Raw genomic sequence first — 18414 nt, 5'->3', positions numbered from 1 at the left:
GCCACCACATGGGTGCCTGGAAACAAACTCAGGTCCTCTGCAAGAGCACACGTGCTCTTAACTCTGGGCAGTCAATCCATCCCTGAGGGATGTTTTCAATGTAAGTATGACCTCAGTCCAAGCCCCAGACATCATATATCCCTCAAAGGCTGGTCAAGTTATAGCTTCCATGAAGTACATAGAGGGGCCGCTGTGGGCCTTTTTCTATAACTAACCAGCTGACCAGCGTGAAGCAGAGTGCCGTCCTTGTCTGACCCGTCTCCATTCTCAGGGAGCGGAACAGGGGCAAAATCATAATCTCTAGACGGCAACTGATTCAGAGTGCATGTCGCTGGGGACACAAGAACCCTGGGTGTCCCATGAATTGCCCAGAAAAAATCCAGGTGTGATATACACCTCTAATCCCGGCATTTTTAGGAGGATCCAGAGTTCAAGGATAGCCTTGTCTAAACAAGCTCAGGCCAGCTGGGCTACAGGACACCGAATCTCAAAAAAGCAACTAACAAGAGCCAGGAAACACCCATGCATCTAAAGAAATCAAGTAGACTTAACATTTACCATTGGAACCCTAGGTTAATCACTAGTTAATTATCGCCGCAAAAGCTTAAGGAGGCTTGAGGAATCTGCTTCAAAGAGCATGAAGCTCAGGGTAGGATTTAGTGCAAGGAGCACAAAGAAGAATCAAACCAGGACTGAGAACCACTTGATATTCAGTATACGTCCTGGTTTTCGCTTGTTTGTTTGTTTTTCTTTTTTTTTTTTTTTTTTTGGTTTTTTTGTTTGTTTGTTTGTTTTATTTTTTTGAGACAAGGTTTCTCTGTGTAGCCTTGGCTGTTCTGGACTCACTCTGTGGACCAGCCTGGCCTTGAACCCACAGAGATCCATCTGCCTCTGCCTCCTGAGTGCTGGGATTAAAGGGATGTGCCACCACACTGGGCTTCAGTATACTTTCTACTTAGTCCTCACAACACATGGAACGGTAGATGATTTTCTAATGAAACACTTTTGTAATTATATTTACTATTTGTTAAGCATTTGCTGCATGTTCCCTTTACCTGGACTGTCTCACTTAGTTCTCAGATCCTCTAGGTAAAATACAAGGAGAGATGGCTCAGTGGTTAAGAACACATCTATTCTTCCAAAGGTCCTGAGTTCAATTCCCAACAACCAACAACCAACATGGTGGCTCACAACCACCTAAAGTGGGATCTGGTGCCCCCTTCTGGTGTGCAGATATAATGCAGATAGGACCCTCATACATAATTTTTTTAAAAACTCGCTTTGTAAACCAGGCTGGCCTTGAACCACCATCAGGCCAAAATCTCTTGTTATCTGAACCTCCGAGAAATAGACTTGTTCAAGATGATAGAGCAACAAACCAAAGACTCGGATTTCAATCCAAGCCTGTGTGTTTCCCAGGATACTTTGCATGGTCCCACACATAGGTAAGGATTACAGGACCCTAGAGGAGAGCTCTGGTGAAGGGTCGCAAAAACATCCAGAATGCTTGAGCAGTCTCTGTCCTAGGAAACTCAAACAGTGCCAGAAGTCATTGGATACTGGATTTTATTTGTTCTGACCATCCAGTCACCACGGTGGAAACAACAATCCTCAGGAAGGAGGCTCTGAGGAAGACCAGAGACACCAAAATGAACATTGCAGTTACTGTGAGAATTCCAATTGCCCATGAAGCAAAACACAGGACAAGGGGAGGGGAATTTAGAGTTAACTTGAGATTTCCAGCAAACATCAAGCAAGGCCTGAAAAACTCACTCCTGCAGAGAAAACTGCAACACGTGACAAGTCCCAGAACCGTCTTCCTTGATGCTATGACTGCTATAGAGCCGGTGCTGACAAGTCAGGGGTTACTCCTCAGAGACCTCAAGCCAACCACTCAGAGGACCACGCAGACCTCCCTTGTTTGGATCGCATGGGCCGCTGTTGCCCAGTGCTGGCGGGGTGAAAGGGCTTCTCTTAAGGAAGCCCCAAATGAGTGAGCTAAGGAAACTGCCAAAGGCTTCCCTGCTATTCCAGTTTGGACCACCTGGGGGCCCCTGGCTTCAGAAAATTCAGTACCAGGTCCTGGCTTTGCACCCAGGGAAGGATGAGGGGTTTGGGAGGCCTGCCTGAGCCCAGAGAGCCTGGGGGCAGCTGGGTTTCCCCAGCACCTGAGGGCGGGCGTACCGTGAAGTTTCAGGTTTCAGGGGGACTGGCAGTTGCCTGTCTGAAGGCTTCTCTGTGCCTTGGAATTGTACAGAATGTCTCTTGTGGCTTTTCCTCCTCCCTCCTTTTTTCCTGTTGACTCTCCCCATCCGGCTCTATGAATCACTGGACTCCACAGGAAAGCGGCAGATGTTGACTTTTACTTCTTTTAAGCCAACGTCAGCTCTCTCCTGTGGAGTGGGGAGCAGGCAGGAAGGTGAGAGGGAATTGGGCGGGGGCGGGGGTGCAGGATAACCTTTTCAGAATTGTGAGGAAGGACAAAGCGAATGGGAAAGGAGGCAGGAACAGAATCTCTGATGCTGATGGGCGTTGGGAAAGATAAGCCCCCAATCAAAGACCCAAAGTTGGCTGTGGAACCCATCAGGAGGAGGAAAGCAGGGTGGGGACGTTATGTGTTCCGGTGCCAGCCCTTCGTGACTGAGGCAAAGCCTCATCTCCTGCCAGAAGCATCCCCGCGGCTCAAAAGTCAAGTCAGGCTGCAGGACTGGAGACGTATTCCAGAAGCGCCTTTCCCCTTTGAGCCTCCAAGCCTCACTTTTGGACATGAGTCTCTTGAAAAGGCTGCCTACAGTCAGTGCTCCAACTTCTCTTCGCTTTGTTCTTCCTTGGGGATTTTCTTACGCGCAAAGAAGCCAAGCTATGGAGGAAAAGATACAAGTAATGGCCCGATGCCCTACTGAGGGTCTTGCCAACCGCCCCCCTCGTCTCTGAGGTCTTTGCTTTTGTTCTGCTTCCAAAAATGGGGTTCAAATTTATTTTTATTTGGCTGAGATTAATTTAACCATCATTTGTGGGCTAGAGCAGAGGCGATCTGAACATCTCTCTCTCTCTCTCTCTCTCTCTCTCTCTCTCTCTCTCTCTTACACACACACACACACACACACACACACACACACACACACACACACCAGCCTGTTTAACTGTCTAGCACAGAGCCTGTCCTTCCTGATAGAATAAGATGCTTCAAACTGTGAGCCTGGTGCTCCCCACCACCCTCAGAATCCGGGCTTACCTTCCACAGGCAGAAGACAAAGAGAGCGAGCAGGAGCAGCCCTCCCAGGATACTGCCAAGGAGGACCCACAGGGAGATGAGGGTGACCAGGGTCTGAATCACCTCCAAGAGGCTCTGCATATCAAAGAGAGTGTGTTTTGCTTTGTTTTGTTTTAGGGATGAGTTTCTGTGGGTTTGTTTGTTAGTTTGGTTTTGAGGCAGAGTTTCATTATATGTCCCAGGCTGGCCTTCAACTCTTGGCAAGTCTCCTCTCTCAGCCTCCCAGGACTCGGATTACAAGCATGCATCACCATACCTGGTTTGTGTTTTATATGTGTCCTTTAACACAGATAGCTTCACTCAATATAACAAAGCCAGCCCCCAAATAGAGTCAAAAATAAAACAAAACCTCTTTCTACTTAAAGCACTGAATCAAGAAGCAGAGCCACAGTAGAGTGGCCACTTCTGGTACAGTTTTGCTCCGAAAAATCTCACTGTGGGGCTGGAGAGATGGCTCCGTGGTTAAAAGCACTTGTGGCTCTTGAAAAAAGGATCCTGTTGGGCTCCCAGTACCCACTTGGTGTCTCAAATCCATCTCAGGTCTGGGGGACCCAATGCCTTGTTCTGACTTCCAATCACATGTGTACTTTACATGCAGGCAAAACATTGATACACATAAGGTTTTAAAAACTAAATTGGAGGGCTGGAGAGATGGCTTGGAGGTTAAGAACACTGGCTGCTCTTCCAAAAAGGTCCTGATTTCAATTGCCAGCAACCACATGGAGGCTCACAACCATCTATAATGAGATCTTATGCAATCTTCTGTTGCGCAGGTGTGCATGCAGGCAAAACACTGTATATGTAATAAATCTTTTTTAAAAATTAAATTGGAAAAGAAGAGGGGAGGGGGAAGCATCCTTTACCCATCCCACTGCCGCTATTTCCACAGCACTGGCCCTACCTCACTCCAGCAGGAGGCCTCGTTCAGCTGTAGGACACTGCCCTCCTCAGTTCCTAACTTGAAGGTGCTGACCACTGTCAGAGACTTGAATTTGGCCTGTGATAGGAAGACATTTAAACTGAGAGACATCGTCTCAGGTAATGCAGAACCCCAAGAACAAAGTTGACGCTCGGCAGCACAATTACTAGAGCCCCAAAGGTCACAATAAGATGCTGGAGATCAGGGAGAGAAAAGGAGACAGGGAGGAAGCCTCTTCTGCAAATGCACTGTTGACAAAGGCGGTCAACTCCCCTTTCCTGTCAGGGACTTCCATGGGGCATGTTTCCCACCAACTCCCACTAACCCTGATACTATGATCTGAGTGTGGGTTGAGTGTCTTTCACCTTTCATGTGGCAGAGCAAGTGTGAGACAACCCCCAGCCCAGTGCCATGCAGGCCCTGGATTGGGTGGGCCATACCTGAGATGTCACAGGCAGGGCATAGCACTCCCGAGGTGACCCCAGACATGCAAAGGCCCTGGTCACCACTAAGATGAGCAAGTAAATGGAGAGATGAAAGAGAACAAGAAGAGAAAGATGTGTTCACGGTGAAGAGAGGCAGAACCGGAGACCTGAGCGAAGTGAGGAACAGCCTGATGTGAGTAGGTGGTGAAGCAATTAAGGCCATGGTGAGGTCCTGGCCATGCAGGAAGGAAGAACGGTGGGAAAGGGCAGGTTTACCCTCTGGAAGAATTCATTGTGAACCAGCCTCAGCACTCCAACAGAGATCTCAGTCCCCTTCACCAGCTGCCCAAGATGGCACCTCACTACCTGACACCGAGTGTTACTCCCATTCTGTCAGAAGAGAGATAAAACAGTGTCCTGGAAGGTACAGATCCTCACTCCCACCACCTGTCACCAAACAGCTGTCTCTGCTTGCATTCCCATGCCAGACACCTTCCTACCAGTCTGCTGATGTGCTGAAGCTCCTCTGGACGCACAAGGGATCCTGGGGGCTCAGTCAGGTCCTGCACTGTGCAGCTTGCCTAGACAAAGAGCCAATCTGAAAGACCCTCCCAGACCAGCCCCGCTACAACCCTTCTCCACATAATCTCTCGCCTTCCTCCCAAGCTGCAGGTCACAGCACAGGTCACAGGAGGGGGCGGCCCTCTACGAATTCAAGTTGGCAGGGTTCCACATGCTCTAGCCCAGACTCACATTGCTAGCAATGACTTGAGATAGTGACAGGAAGTAGTTGCCCCCGTGGGCTACAGCTGGAAGGAGGGCCCAGACGATGAGGCCACTGACCACACGGCAGCCAAGGTTCTGAACCTGGGAGAAGACTTTAAGTTGGCATGAGGCGAAGGGCAGAGGGCCTGGTTCACCTACCGGCCCCTTCAGCCACTTGAATCCACAGTGACTCTTCTCAACCTTCGCCTCACAGCCGTTGCTCTTCCCCGCACTCCCCCAGAATGCCGAGACCCCTCCAGCTTCTCACCCTAATAGTGGTTTTGAATTCAGGGCCAGGACCCACGGAGAGAGTCCTGTGAGGGTGAACCTCATATCGATGTAGCGTGGACTCACTGTGTAGACACCAAGCCAGGAAGTGTAAGGCCACGGCCACGACACAGACACAGGGCACATGGTCAGCACACAAACATGGGTTCAGGGAAGGTAGGGGTCAGTACATGGATAATGAGACAGGGATGCGTGACAAAGAAGGAAAATAAATATAACACAATCTTCCTTTAAAAAAAAATGTTTGGCCATATCCTCATAACGTTTTATCCCAGTTCTAATGCTGAGGACCTGACAAAGCTCAGGAAAGTGAGATACTTAGGAGGAACGGTTGACTACGGGTGAGGACCAAGGGTTTGTGTCCCTGGGAACACTGAAGCACAGGGAAGGGCAGGGAGAAAACACAAAGGATGTGAGTCTGGGTCAGAACAGGTGGCCGCCAGGAGCCCAGCCTTACCTAGAAAGCATGAGGTGAGGCTCATATTGCACGAAGGCTGAGGTCTGAACTGTATTATCCTGAATGGTCTCGTTGCTCTCCAGGCTACTGCTGCAGGGTCAGGACGAGATTTTCACATCCAGGCCCCTCCTCTGGGACACTTTTGCTACTAAAGGAATCAGGGCTGTTCTTCCAGCCCCCCCACTTCTCTGATTTCCAGTCAAGAGCCCTGAAAGGGGTAGGAAAGGAGTAGGGGAGGAGGTAGCTGCTTTGTTCTCACCTACTGGCAGCCAGTCTCACGAAGACCTGGTTCAGGAGGAAGGTGCAGCTAAATTCAAACTCTAACAGGAAGGTCACCTGGGGGCAAGGGACATTCATGGGTTAATAAATCCTTCCTTGTGGAAAACCCACTGAGGAACAAGAGCCACGTCTACCTCCTTCCCAGAAAGTCCACGCCCCATGGATCCCTGACCCTGCTTTCCCGGCACCTTTTCCTCATTCTGGGCCCCTAACTCACCTTGGCCCCAGCCTGGAAGACCGGATGCCCCACCATGCATAACCGGATGTGGGGGGAAGGCACCGCACACTCCATCTTCACTGGTTTGGGTCCCTGCAGGCAGAGGAGGGAGGGAGAGGTTAGAGCTGGGGCTGCCCTTCACAGACTACACACCTCCCGCCTCCTGCCTCCCTCCAAGGGTACCTGAGGAGTGAGACTGGCCAGGTGGAGGTTTCTAGAGAAGCTGAGGTTCAGGCTGGTGTTGTAGGCATTCTCCTTCTTGTTCTCCAGGGTTGCTGACACCAGCAGCTTCTGACGGCTACCCCGAACAACAAACGGGGATTTCCTAAGAGCGGGAGACAAAGGAAAAGATGGAGAGGGAAAAGAGAATCAAAAGTCTCACTTCCAACCTGTAGTGCATGCTTTTAATCCCAGGCCAGCTAGGCCTGCACAGGGAGAACCTGACTCAAAAGCCCCCTCCCTCCCTCGGGTCCCTCCTGTTGTGCCTAACACATCTGCATCAAACCTGGAGCCTCTGATGTCCATGTCAGCTCGAAGCACCAGGTCTGCCATGCATTCATTGTCAGGGCCACAGTCTTTTGAGAAGGGGACCTAGAAGAGAGTTAAGGGGCTGAGGGCTGAGAGGAAGGCAAGGAGGAGGAACTGAAATTGGGGGAAAGTGAAGAGAAGAGAGGCCATGTCTCCAGCCCTGGGACCCTGCTAACCAGCTTCCGTATAGAGGTGGATGACTCCTCATCCAGCACAGGCCCTGGCTTTGTGGTGTTGTCCAAGGCAAAAGCCACAGTCAAGGCCACTGGCCGGAGGTAGTCCGAGGTGTCCTGAGGGAAAGCAGAGGGCAGGGTCACTGGTGGGGAAGCAGGATTGGGGTAGAAGCCAGGCCTCTGCAGAATATGCTAAGTGTGACTGCCTATGAAGCACTTCCTATGTCTGGGCATTGTCCCAAGGTTTTCACAGCGGGATGAGATGTAACTCACATGCAACGCCTGTGATATGCTTGTCAGTAGATACCATGCTTTTTCAGACAAGGGTGCTGAGATGTGGCAGTTGAGTGACTCGGCATAGTTCACAGTGACAAGTTCTAGAGCTAGGATCCCAATCCGCATCATCCTGACCCCCAACCCTGAATTGTCTCTCTCTTCACTTCGGTTTTGTGTTTTGTGGCTGATCTGGTTAAAATTCCTCTGGCACCCAGGCTTTTCCTCACTCTCAGGACCAACGCAAAGCAGTTCCTACCCCGTCCTCACCAGGACATGGAAGTGCAGCTGTTCACATGTGACATCGCCTACACTGAGCAGTAGCTGCTGAGGGGACAGCCGCTGGCCAGAGCCATCAAATGCCGCACGCACCGCAGCTGTCCACTCATCCAGTGATGCTGAGAACCGTATGTCTGGCGGGGAGAGGCAAGCATGAGTGGAGACAGACACAGACACTGAGGAGGGCCAGGGCTTGAGGGTCATCTTGGATACATCGTAGTCACTCACAGAATCTGCGATCCCAACGCCCAGGGGTGTGAGAGGTCACTCGGAAGCAAAGGGTTGCAGTCAGGCAGGCTGCCTCCTGGCCTCGTCGCCTACAGTCCTTCTGGACCACGCTGATGTGAGGTGGGGTCACATCCAGGGTTGGTGTCAAGTGGATGATGGGCTGGGAGCTGCAACAGGGTGGGAAGGAAATTTGAAAAGGAGCAGCTAAGTCTGCCTCCCCTCTCACCAACACACACATGCGTGCTCGCGTGCACGCGCGCACACACACACACACACACACATACACACACACACACATGTACAACCCTAGACTGGGGATGGAGCTTAGTGGTAGAGCTCTTGACCTGGGGCTGTACTTCAGAAGAAAAGGTAAAGGTAAAAACTGCAACCTTAGTGCTTAACTTCCCCCATAATTAAGCAAAAATTAACTAATTAATTTTTAGAAATTTGAAATGGTCTATGTCAGACCAGAAGCCTATAACAGAAGTCACATAATAATACATTCAATTTAATAGGCACAAATGTCAGGCTGTAGAGATAGCTCAGCGCTTAAGAGAGCACTGGCTGCTCCTCCAGAGGACTCGTGTTTGATTCCCAGGACCCACATGGCAACTCAAGGACAGCTGCAGGACTCCAGTTTCAGGGGATCCAGCGCCCTCTTCTGGTATCCATAGGCACTGCACACACACAGTGCATAGACGTGCAAACAGGCAAAACACTCATAACACACAAAATAAAAATAAATAAGCACTGTCAAAAATCTTTATGTGGACCATCTAATATGATATTTACAATAAGCCTGTAAGAAAGCAGCAATTACTTTCATTCTAAGAACTAGGAACCAAGGCATCAGATTACTTGACCAAGAAACCCAGGTTTAATCTGTGACCTTCGTTCTTCTAAGCTGTACTCCACTGTCCGCTGCTACCCAGGCTGGCCTCCTCACCTGAGCAGGACAGCTGCCCCGTGGGCACCCACAGCAACATCCACAAGCTCGTCTCCATCCAGATCTAACCTGCCATCCACACTTCGGCCAAAGTAGCGGAGGGCCTGAGGCATGGAGACAGCAGCAATCCTCTGGGAATGAGAGAAAAAGGACTGAGGAGGGGCTCACACCGGCTTGTCTGTCCCCGCTGGGTTCCTTCCAGCATTCCCATCAGCTAAAAGAATAAGAAAAGCCTGCCTGTCTCAGGAATCCCTCACTCACCATCTCTTTTTCAACCTATGAGCTCAGGTGCTTGTTTGGCTTGAGTCTTAAGCCAAGTGGAGGGTAAACAGGTGAAGAACACAGCTCCCTTCCCGCTGCGGTGCCCCATTTTCCATTCTTTGTATATATATATATATATATATATATATATATATATATATATATATATATATATATATATATTATTCTTGTTACATCTCAATGGTAATCCCATCCCTTGTATCCTCCCATTCCTCCCTCCCTCCCATTTTCCCCTTACTCCCCTCCCCTATGACTGCCTGAGGGGGACCTCCTCCCCCTTTATATGCTCATAGGGTATCAAGTCTCTTCTTGGTAGCCCATTCTTTGTTTTTGAGACAGCATTCTCACCAGGTTGGCCTTGAACTCACAGAGACCCACCTTCTGGGATGGAAGGCTTGTGCCACACGCACTGCTAACCTGGGTAGGATGTGGCCTGATTCCAGTCCGGGTTCCATGATACAGGTACAGTGCTCCCTGGTGCCCATCTTCCAGGGGGGCCCCAATTGCTACATCAGCAAAACCATCATGGTTCAGATCAGGAAGAGCAGCCATGGCAAAGCCAAACCGAGAATCCTGGGAGCGTTCTGGCTGAAGGGTTCCTTGGAGCATCAACAAAATTTGCTTGTAGTGGAGAGGAGAAAGAAAGAATTACTTATCCGTGACCCTCCCCCCTCAGCAAGCTCTCACATGCATGTGTCTCCCTCTCCCCTTCCTTCCACCCTCTTACCTGGCCCACCACATACACATAAACACGTCCTGTCTCTTTGTTCTGGGGACCCAGGAACATGGGAGCCGCCACAAGTAAGACGTCAGTTATTCCGTCCCTATCTGTATCCAGCGGGCAGAGCTCGCTGCCAAAGTACGAGCCAATCTGGGAGTGGTGGGTAGTGATGACCCCAGAGAAGAGGGAAGGTGGTTGTGAACAGCTGGCCTCAGCGGGAAGCACTCGCCAGCCAGCCAGGCTGGTCCTTACATCCCTGACAGGCCGCCTGCCAGAATTCCACAAGGACTTCCCAGTCTTGCCCGTTCCCTTCTCGCCCTTCTCCTTCAGTCCATGGGGGTCCAACGGTGCCACCCTCCTTCATCTCATACCTGCTCCCCCTGGAGGCTCTGGGCAACCCTCACAACCCCATCTTTCTTTAGCTGGAAGGCGATAACTTTTCCTCGATGTCTAAACCTCGGTGCCCCCGAGAGAAAGAGGCGGCGTCCACCCGGTGGAAACATGGAGGAAACAGAGTAGCCTAAAGTGAGTGGACATCAGATGTAAAAGGCAACAAGATGAGGTCAGGACGGAGGATTTGCTGCAGGAATACGGTGGGGTCTCAAGAGATTTAAGGAGACCGGTGAACAACTGCGTGAGTTAAGAGGGAGGGCCTCAGACACCGGTCTCCCACTCTCCCAGTTTCCTGCAACTGTAGGTTACTCACCCAGGTAGGCTGCGTGGTTCTGCAACGCAGAGGGGAATTCATCTTCAAGGGCAGTTCGTGGGGGGAAAAGGCGGCGACCTTCTTCAAGCCATAGCACTGAGCCCCCCCAGTCATAGGCCCCCACCATTCCAAAGAGAATCCCGTCCTGAAGGGCAGAACCAAATGAGGGCACTGGGAAGACCTGGGGGGAGGGGAGCGGGGCGCGCGAGCGGAATAGGCAAAAAAGAGAGCTCTCCAGCAGTAAGGGTATGTAAGGGTACGCTGTGGTCAGAAAAGCATGGAAGGTCAGGATGTGGGCTGGCTAAAGGAGAAATCTAGAAGGGCCTTAGGGTTGAAGTTATCTGACTCAGAAACAGGAGAGGATTACGAAGAGATTGAAGGCTCTGTCTGGGATGTTGTGGAGGATCCGGGTCTATCCAACCTGTAGCCGGTGGGTGGAGAAGCCAATCTCAGACATTTCTAGCCCAAAGGAGCTTTCATTTTCTCCACGGGACCCTTGGGTGGGAGAAAACGACAAGGCGCTATCAGGGGGAGCTCGCCCTACTGAACTCACTCTAGAATGCCCCAATCCCGTCTTCCATTTCGCCAGGATACTCATTACCTTCAAGACCGAAAATTCGGTCTCCCAGGGCATCTACAATGTCGGTCAGTGCAGCCTCATCTGTTACATTAAAGAAGAATCGCTCATCTGGATCACTAGCGATATCTCTGATTTCCCGAAGGAAAGAGCTGGGGTCTCGCTGTCGACGGAGATAGTGACCAAGGACCTGAGTTTAAGATCGGGGTCCATTAGCTGTGTGGAATAGGTGTTAGAGAAGATTCAGAATGCAGCCAGCCAAGGCAAAGGAGGGAAGTCCAGGCGGTGGCTACTACTATTTTCTCTATGTGTCATATCCTGACAATCTTTCTCCACCAGTCTTTCTAGACCCAGAGTCAGTTTTTGGTCTGGGAAGATGACTCAGTGAGTAAAGTGCTTGCCAAGCAAGTCTGAGTTCAGATCCCCAGTCCCATGTAAATGCTGGACACAATAGCACAAGTTTATCTGCCATCCCAGCATGACCAAGAGACAGGAGGCTGAGACAAAAGCCTGTGGGCCTGGTGTGGCAATGTGAAAGGGTCCCTTATAGACTCCTGTGTTTGAATGCTTGGCCCGTAGTGGGGTGGCATTATTAGGAGGTGCGGCCTTGTTGGAAAAAGTGCAGGAAGTGCATCGCTGTGGAGGCAGGCTTTGAAGTCTCATATACGTTCAAGCCACTCAGAGTGCAACAGTCGCTTCTGCTGCCTGCAGATTAAGATGTAGAACTCTCAGCTCTTTCTCAAGCACCATGTCTGCCTGTTCCCTGCCATCCATGGTGATAATGAACCAAACCTTTGAAGTGTAAGCCAGCCCTGACTGAACGCTTTCCTTTATAAGAGTTGCCATGGTCATGGTTGTCTCTTCACAGCAATGAAACCCTAAGATGCCTGTCTTGCTGTACGCAGCAGTGAACAAGACATCCAGTCTGCAGCAAGATGGAAGATGAGCACCAATGTCTAAGCTTGTCCTGTGACGTACATTTACATGCCATGGTGTGTGCACACACTTATGCAAACACATTCTACAAACACATACACACACAAACACCACAAAACCAAAAAACGCCGGAGTCAAGTCTCACTGCAATCCCGTAACGTGTCACTCTTCCAGCCGCACAGGCCTTTAGCGCTGCAGGGAGCTCCTCTCCATCATGGGACTCGCCGTCAGTGACGACCACGAGCAGTCTAGCAGCCTCCGGCCTGCCCCCCCGGGACTGACTGAACCCTTCTGTGCTGAGGAGAGAAGGAAAAAATGAGATATGGTCATGTGTATGTGCGTGCATGCGAGTACACACACACACGCACACACATATGCAAGTACACACACACAACATACAATGTATTTAACACCATCAGCAGTCTTTTAGGCCATCCCCTGACAGAGTCATAACTTGAATGTTTGGCTGGCACACGACATATAGACAACCTGTCACCAGTGTAAATAAGGTCAAGCTTTATCCATTCATAGATTAATTTAGCCAATGTTGCATTTGGGTTGACAAGATCAGGGGACTGGAGAGTAGCAGCTAGTTAGGTCAGGTGGTCTCCCCAGGGGTTAGTTTAGGGTCATGCTTGAAGGCTGGGACATGAGTGACTGAGAAGCTAAGAATCAGAATTGACACAAGAAGAGAGGAGAGGAGGTGGGGCTCTGTTTGCAGAAACAGAACAGACGCGTTGAGACGCGCTCCACTCCAGACCCCTCCACAGCCCCGCTGACCCTTCAGCCTCCCACACCTCCTTCGCCATGCCTCACCATGCCACCATTATTGCTTGGGCAGTCCTCGTTTCTCTCCCCTCCTGCCGGCTGAGGTTCCTTGCTGCTCTCACAACTTCTTCCTTTGTTCGGAAGTCTCCCAGGGACCACTCGTGCACGGGGATCTCCCCATACTGCACCAGACCTACCTGAGAATGATAGACCACGTTCCCAAATGGGATGCATGTAGAGGGTTTGAAGGTGGAGAACAGAGGGTGGACATAGGCAGAAGGTTAGTGTGTAGTTTAAATGCTGATTTCTGTCTCAATGTTGTGAAAACGCCCCTCCCCAAATGTTCCCTGGTGTGCCAGTAAAGCAGCTTACAGCCAGTGGCTGAGCAGGGGAGAGAATAGGGCTGGACTTCCTGCCAGCCAGGGGAGGAGGAGTTAGAGGAGGAAATAGGGGATTCGCCAGAAAAGGGAGCCACAGGTAGAGGTCCAAGAAAGGTCAGGAGGAAGGAGCTGGAGCTGAGGAAAGCTACAAGGTGCAAGCATAGCTGGGCTGTTTGCTAGTAGTAAGACAAAAGAGCATAGAGGGTTAAGGACAGACTTGAACTACTTAGATTGTGCTGTGAAGCTTAATTTTAAACAAATATAAAAGAGTCTCAATTATTTGTGTGATAGCCAGGTTAAGAAATAAGCTAAGAGAAACAAACACAGTTGTATAAAAATAACTTCAACAGATGGCGGGGTGGGGAGGGGGGAGACACGGAGGAATAGCAACTGAAGCCTCTGGGCCCCAAGCAACTGCACGCAGCAGAGAAGAGCCGTGAGGCCCACACAAAACCAGACACTTACTTCAAAGATTATGAGATTTTTGTGACTTTTTGGTAACTTATTCGCCCAATTCTTGAGCATGACTTCTGTAGACCACAATGTCCTGGTGTGATGTCGAGAGGTTGGACACCCCGACTACACTGAAGGGACCCGCTGAGCCCATCGTGTTTCGTTCTCTTACCTGTATCTGCTCTGGATCAATAAACAGCCTCCCTACGAGCCTCCGAAGGAAAGTCTGAACTTCTGACCAGGGATAGATACTATTGGAGCCATCCAAAACAATGACAACATCCATGTAGGTAGGACAGCCTGGAAGAGGGATATAGTGATGGGAAACTAAAACATGGAAGGGTGCTGGGTGGAGGTTTGTCACAGGAGGATGCTTCGGTGTAAGCATTTACTAGGGACTCCTCTCTCACATACAAGGAAAGGACGGTGCCAGGCCCTACCTGTAGAAATGAATGAAAGGAGAGGTGTGAAGAGTGAAACACACACTAGGCAGAAGCACTACTGTGTGCTAGGGCAGACTGAGAGCGGGTTGCGTGTGTGTGTGTGTGTGTGTGTGCATGCATTGTGTGTGTATGTGTATGCATTGTGTGTATATGTGTATGTGTATGTGTGTGTATGTGTGTATGCATTGTGTGTGTATGTGTTTGTATGTGTGTGTATGCAGTGTGTGTGTGTGTGTGTGTGTGTGTGTGTGTGTGTGTGTGTGAATTGAACCAAGGCCTCTACTCATGCTCTACCCATGTGTCACTGAGGCCAGTACACGACAGTACATGTTTATTATGCCAGTCCTTGAGAGGCTGAGGCAGGCAAATTTCCAAGCCCAAGGGTAGCCTGGGCTACATAAGACTCTCTCCAAGAAGGCAGCAAATAAGAAGATATATGCAGGGCAGGAGGGGAGATCAATAACTGATTGCTCGCTTGGCATCCATAAGATCCACAAAAAGTAAGAGAGACACCGAAGACTCTGAGAAAACGCACTAAGATAGAGAACATTGTGAACAAGGGAAAATAGAAGTCACAAAGCAAATGGCTCACAGTAAGATTCACAGAAATGCGATGGCTGAGGTGTGCAAAGCTGGGTCTTTTAAGTTGGTTAAACCAGATCCTGGCGTCCTGAGGCTCTGGTAAGGAGTCTGAATTCTAATCTGTTAGCAAACAGGAGCCTCTCCCGCAAGTGCAACGGGGGATGACGAGGCTAGTCATGCGGACCCTCCACCAAGCCTCTTGTCCTGTTTTCCCCACCCAGCATCCCCATCTGGGAACCGCGGCCCTTCTCAGGTCCTTCCTGTGGCTCACGTTGGGCGGTGGGTGCCAGGCTTCCCTGAGGCCGGAATGAAGCATCCACATGGGCACATATTCCAGAACTGAAGACGGAGCTGCCACAAGCACGAGACCAAAGAGGGGCACAGGCCTGGGTGGGCGGGGAAGCAGTTATTCCCAGGCTTGGGAGGGGCGCCTCAGAGCATGCAGCTATTAGAAAGACACTGAGATCACTCCGTAGGCCGCCCTATCTCGCTCTCCAGGGTTTTTTAATTCCTTGTCTCTTCTATGTAGACTCATTTCCCATACCATAATGTTCTTTTGTTGTGGTTTGGTTGGTTTCTTGGTTTTTTTAAATATATTTTATTAATTTATTCATATTACATCTCAATTGTTATCCCATCCCTTGTATCCTCTCATTCCTCCCTCCCATTTTCCCCTTACTCCCCTCCCCTATGACTATGACTGAGGGGGACCTCCTCCCCCTATATATGCTCATAGGGTATCAAGTCTCTTCTTGGTAGGTTTTGGTTTTTTTGAGACAGGGTTTCTCTGCATAGCCCTTGGCTGTCCTGGAACTCGCGCTGTAGACCAGGCTGGCCTCGAACTCAGAGATCTGCCTATTCTGCCTCCAGAATGCTGGGATCAAAGGCGTGCACCACCACCGCCCAGATACCATAATGCTGTCTTCCCTGCTTTCTGAGGCCCTTCCTTTAGCTCACCATGAATCCCCCATCACCATCGGTCCCAAGTAGAGACATCCCCAGGTGCATATTCACGGCAGGCTGAGATGAATTTCCCAGTTGATAGTCACCTGGTTTTGGGCGGGGGGCGGGGGGGGGGGGAAGAGAACGGAGTCATGGGGTCATAGGTCAGCTGCTGCAGTTCCAGGTAGTTTGAAAAGAGAATGAAAAGGAATCAAGTTGAAGACAAGGTCCGTGTAAGTTATGGGGTAAAGAAGCTGATGTACAAGGGGCCAGAGTTCTCGGTGTCAGGCATCTTCTTACCCAGGTGGCCCTTGGCACATGGAGCATCGTGGGATCCCCCTATAGAGCAGCGATAAACATCCCCCCTCCGGTCACCTGAGGGCCCATCCCAGGGGGCGCCCACCAGCATCCTGGGAGGGGAATAGGGATATAAACATCAGGTAAGCAGGATCCTTAGTATAGGGAGAGGGGAAATGCACAGAGGTGGCAAGCTTAAAGCCCTGGGCACTTTCAAAGACCAGCTTGGAGACCCATCTATCTTGCCTCCCCTTTATCACAGCCCCTCTCCCTGAGGTCCTCCGGCGTCCTTCTTACGATCGCTGTCCACCCCCAACATGCTGTAAGACACTGTATCCAAATTCGGCCTCTGGTGGCCCTGTGAACAGGCGTGGGTGATGCTCGTCCAGATTAAAGGGGGAGCAGAGACCTGGGGGAGGGGGGCAGGATCATAATCAGCATCAACAAATCAGTTGATGAGAGACTAGAAAGGCATAGCCAGAGACAAGACACGAGGGAGTGTTTCCATCTCAGTGTGTCTGCCTGGTTACTATAAGCTGTCCTGGCCTGTGTCAACCTCAAGGACTCAGAGCCCCAGATGGGGTGACTGGACGAGTTTGCTCCTGCGTGGGGGTCCTAAGGCGCTCTGCCACGCTGGAGCACAGCTGGATTTCTATTCTCACTCCTGAAATCTCATTCACAGACACATCTAAAAAGGTCAAGTTACTCTCTCCTCCTACACATCCTCCTGAGGGAGCGGGCCGTTGTGCAGATGAAGAATAACCACCCCTTCCAAGTTCCTCCCCAACCCAGGGCCACGGGGAGAGCGAGGGGAGGGCGAGGAGCTCTCTGTCTGGGTGCCTCCTCTTTCCATTCCTTCTTGACACTGTCACCCTAGCAGGGTTTCTCCAAGGTCTAAGACGCTGGTTGCTTCCAGCCCAGCAAACCTCAGTGCTAATTACCTGGGTGGAACCACCCGCCTGCCTGCCTGCCCGCACACACAGTTTGCCATCTATCCTTGTTAAGGGTCTTGCCACCCTGAGATTCCCCCACAATCCACTCCACAGCTCACCCACCTCCCAAATACCCCTCGCCTACCCCACTCAGACTTCAGCCCACTCTAAGGGTCCCCACGCCCCACTGGTTCCTTTCTTCTGACCCCAATACCCATAAAATCAGAGCTGCTATTTTAAGAAACAAAGATTATAGGGCACTAGCAGGGGAAAAATTCCAAGCCTCTTGTCCCTCCCATGATTCACTTCTCCACTTGTCTTGTTCCTCACATTCAAGCAACTGTCTCTCACCCCACCCCACACCCCATATCTGTGCCTTCACCCCAAACTGCGCTCACTTTCAGAAAGGCATTTTGTATGTGAGCTGTTTTGCATCCAGGAAATTGGCAGGGTTATGAGACCAGGAGCTGTAGCTCCCTCGTTAGATGAGCCCAAAGCTCTGACCACACAGTCAGGCAGTTTATGCCTCAGCACCAACGAGCACTACTGGTGCTGAGAGGCAGGGAGGGCGATAGTAGGGATCAGGCCAGCTGCATTGAAGAGGAGAGACACGTTTCTTCTCTGTGGCCTCATTTCTGCAGAGTTTAGGGCAAAACTTTTAGATAATTAGGTACAAGCTCACTCAAGCCCTTGGCAGTTCCAGCTCCCGCCATTTGGGAACCTAAGAATGTGAGCGCACACGTGCAATACAGCATCAGTGTTAAGTCCTGACCAGAACTGCCAAAGAATGTTAACCGTAATGGTTCTGGTTCTAAACAACCCACATATCTTCCATTCCCACCAGAACCCAAGTTCACGCTCCTCACCTGTCAGCAACACCAGGGGCAAGAGCAGGTGAGGAAAAGAGAGGCACTCCATGCCCGCTGTCCTGTCCTGTCCGAGACGCCCTCTGTGCCTCCTGGGCCCTATCCTTTCCTCTGCTGTTTTACTCTCCCTCCTATCCTGCCCCCTCCCACTGGCAGCTAAAAATAAAGTTGGACGGAATGGGAGGGGTGGTGGTAGGGAACTGTGGGGAGCCCCAGACCAAGAGGACAGAGCACTCTTAGTCCAGATCTCCGCTTGGGTGCTGCCCCCTGGAGGCCTCGGCTAATATGCACAGAGAACACACATTTTGACCCTTTCTGAGGATTCTTTTTCCCACTGTTTATTTGTTGAACCATTTCCTTGGGTTTAGAACAGAAAGAAGAGACAATTTTTTTACTTATTAATCTCGACCTGATATATGCAAAATAAAAGCTGACAGCAGTGACAGCAGCATTTTCCTCCCTACTGTGTGAAGGACAT

The 18414-nt window shown here is 50.6% G+C and overlaps 2 protein-coding genes across 3 annotated transcripts in view; one reads left to right on the top strand and one right to left on the bottom strand.

Moving 5' to 3' along the window:
• POLR3GL (RNA polymerase III subunit GL) overlaps window positions 1-18414 on the top strand; it is a 102365-nt gene that overhangs the window by 26233 nt on the left and 57718 nt on the right. The window lies entirely within an intron of this gene.
• ITGA10 (integrin subunit alpha 10) lies at window positions 1110-18169 on the bottom strand. Of its 2 annotated transcripts, XM_084769244.1 has the most exons (30): window positions 17937-18167; window positions 16436-16547; window positions 16142-16251; window positions 15857-15948; window positions 15171-15285; window positions 14047-14174; window positions 13090-13238; window positions 12419-12569; window positions 11362-11527; window positions 11182-11255; window positions 10761-10905; window positions 10426-10574; window positions 10061-10204; window positions 9751-9954; window positions 9052-9182; window positions 8106-8272; window positions 7869-8011; window positions 7329-7442; window positions 7130-7215; window positions 6808-6949; window positions 6625-6717; window positions 6388-6464; window positions 6129-6218; window positions 5652-5736; window positions 5372-5485; window positions 5119-5199; window positions 4895-5008; window positions 4176-4271; window positions 3236-3349; window positions 1110-2860 (listed from the first exon to the last, which is right to left on the bottom strand). In XM_084769244.1, exons 1-30 carry the CDS (start codon window positions 17986-17988, stop codon window positions 2795-2797), a joined length of 3504 nt encoding a protein of 1167 aa, XP_084625370.1. In that variant the 5' UTR covers window positions 17989-18167; the 3' UTR covers window positions 1110-2794. The 2 variants fall into 2 exon arrangements, with proteins under 2 accessions (XP_084625370.1, XP_084625371.1); XM_084769245.1 differs by lacking the exons at window positions 1110-2860; window positions 3236-3349; window positions 4176-4271; ... (2 more) ...; window positions 5372-5485; window positions 5652-5736 and having other exon boundaries at window positions 6156-6276; window positions 17937-18169.

This window comes from Acomys minous (assembly GCF_964271855.1).
Source record: "Acomys minous genome assembly, chromosome: 19".
Taxonomy (NCBI): Eukaryota; Metazoa; Chordata; class Mammalia; order Rodentia; family Muridae; genus Acomys; species Acomys minous.
Note: the sequence above shows the minus strand (reverse complement) of the source record. Positions and strands in the feature narration are given on the sequence as shown.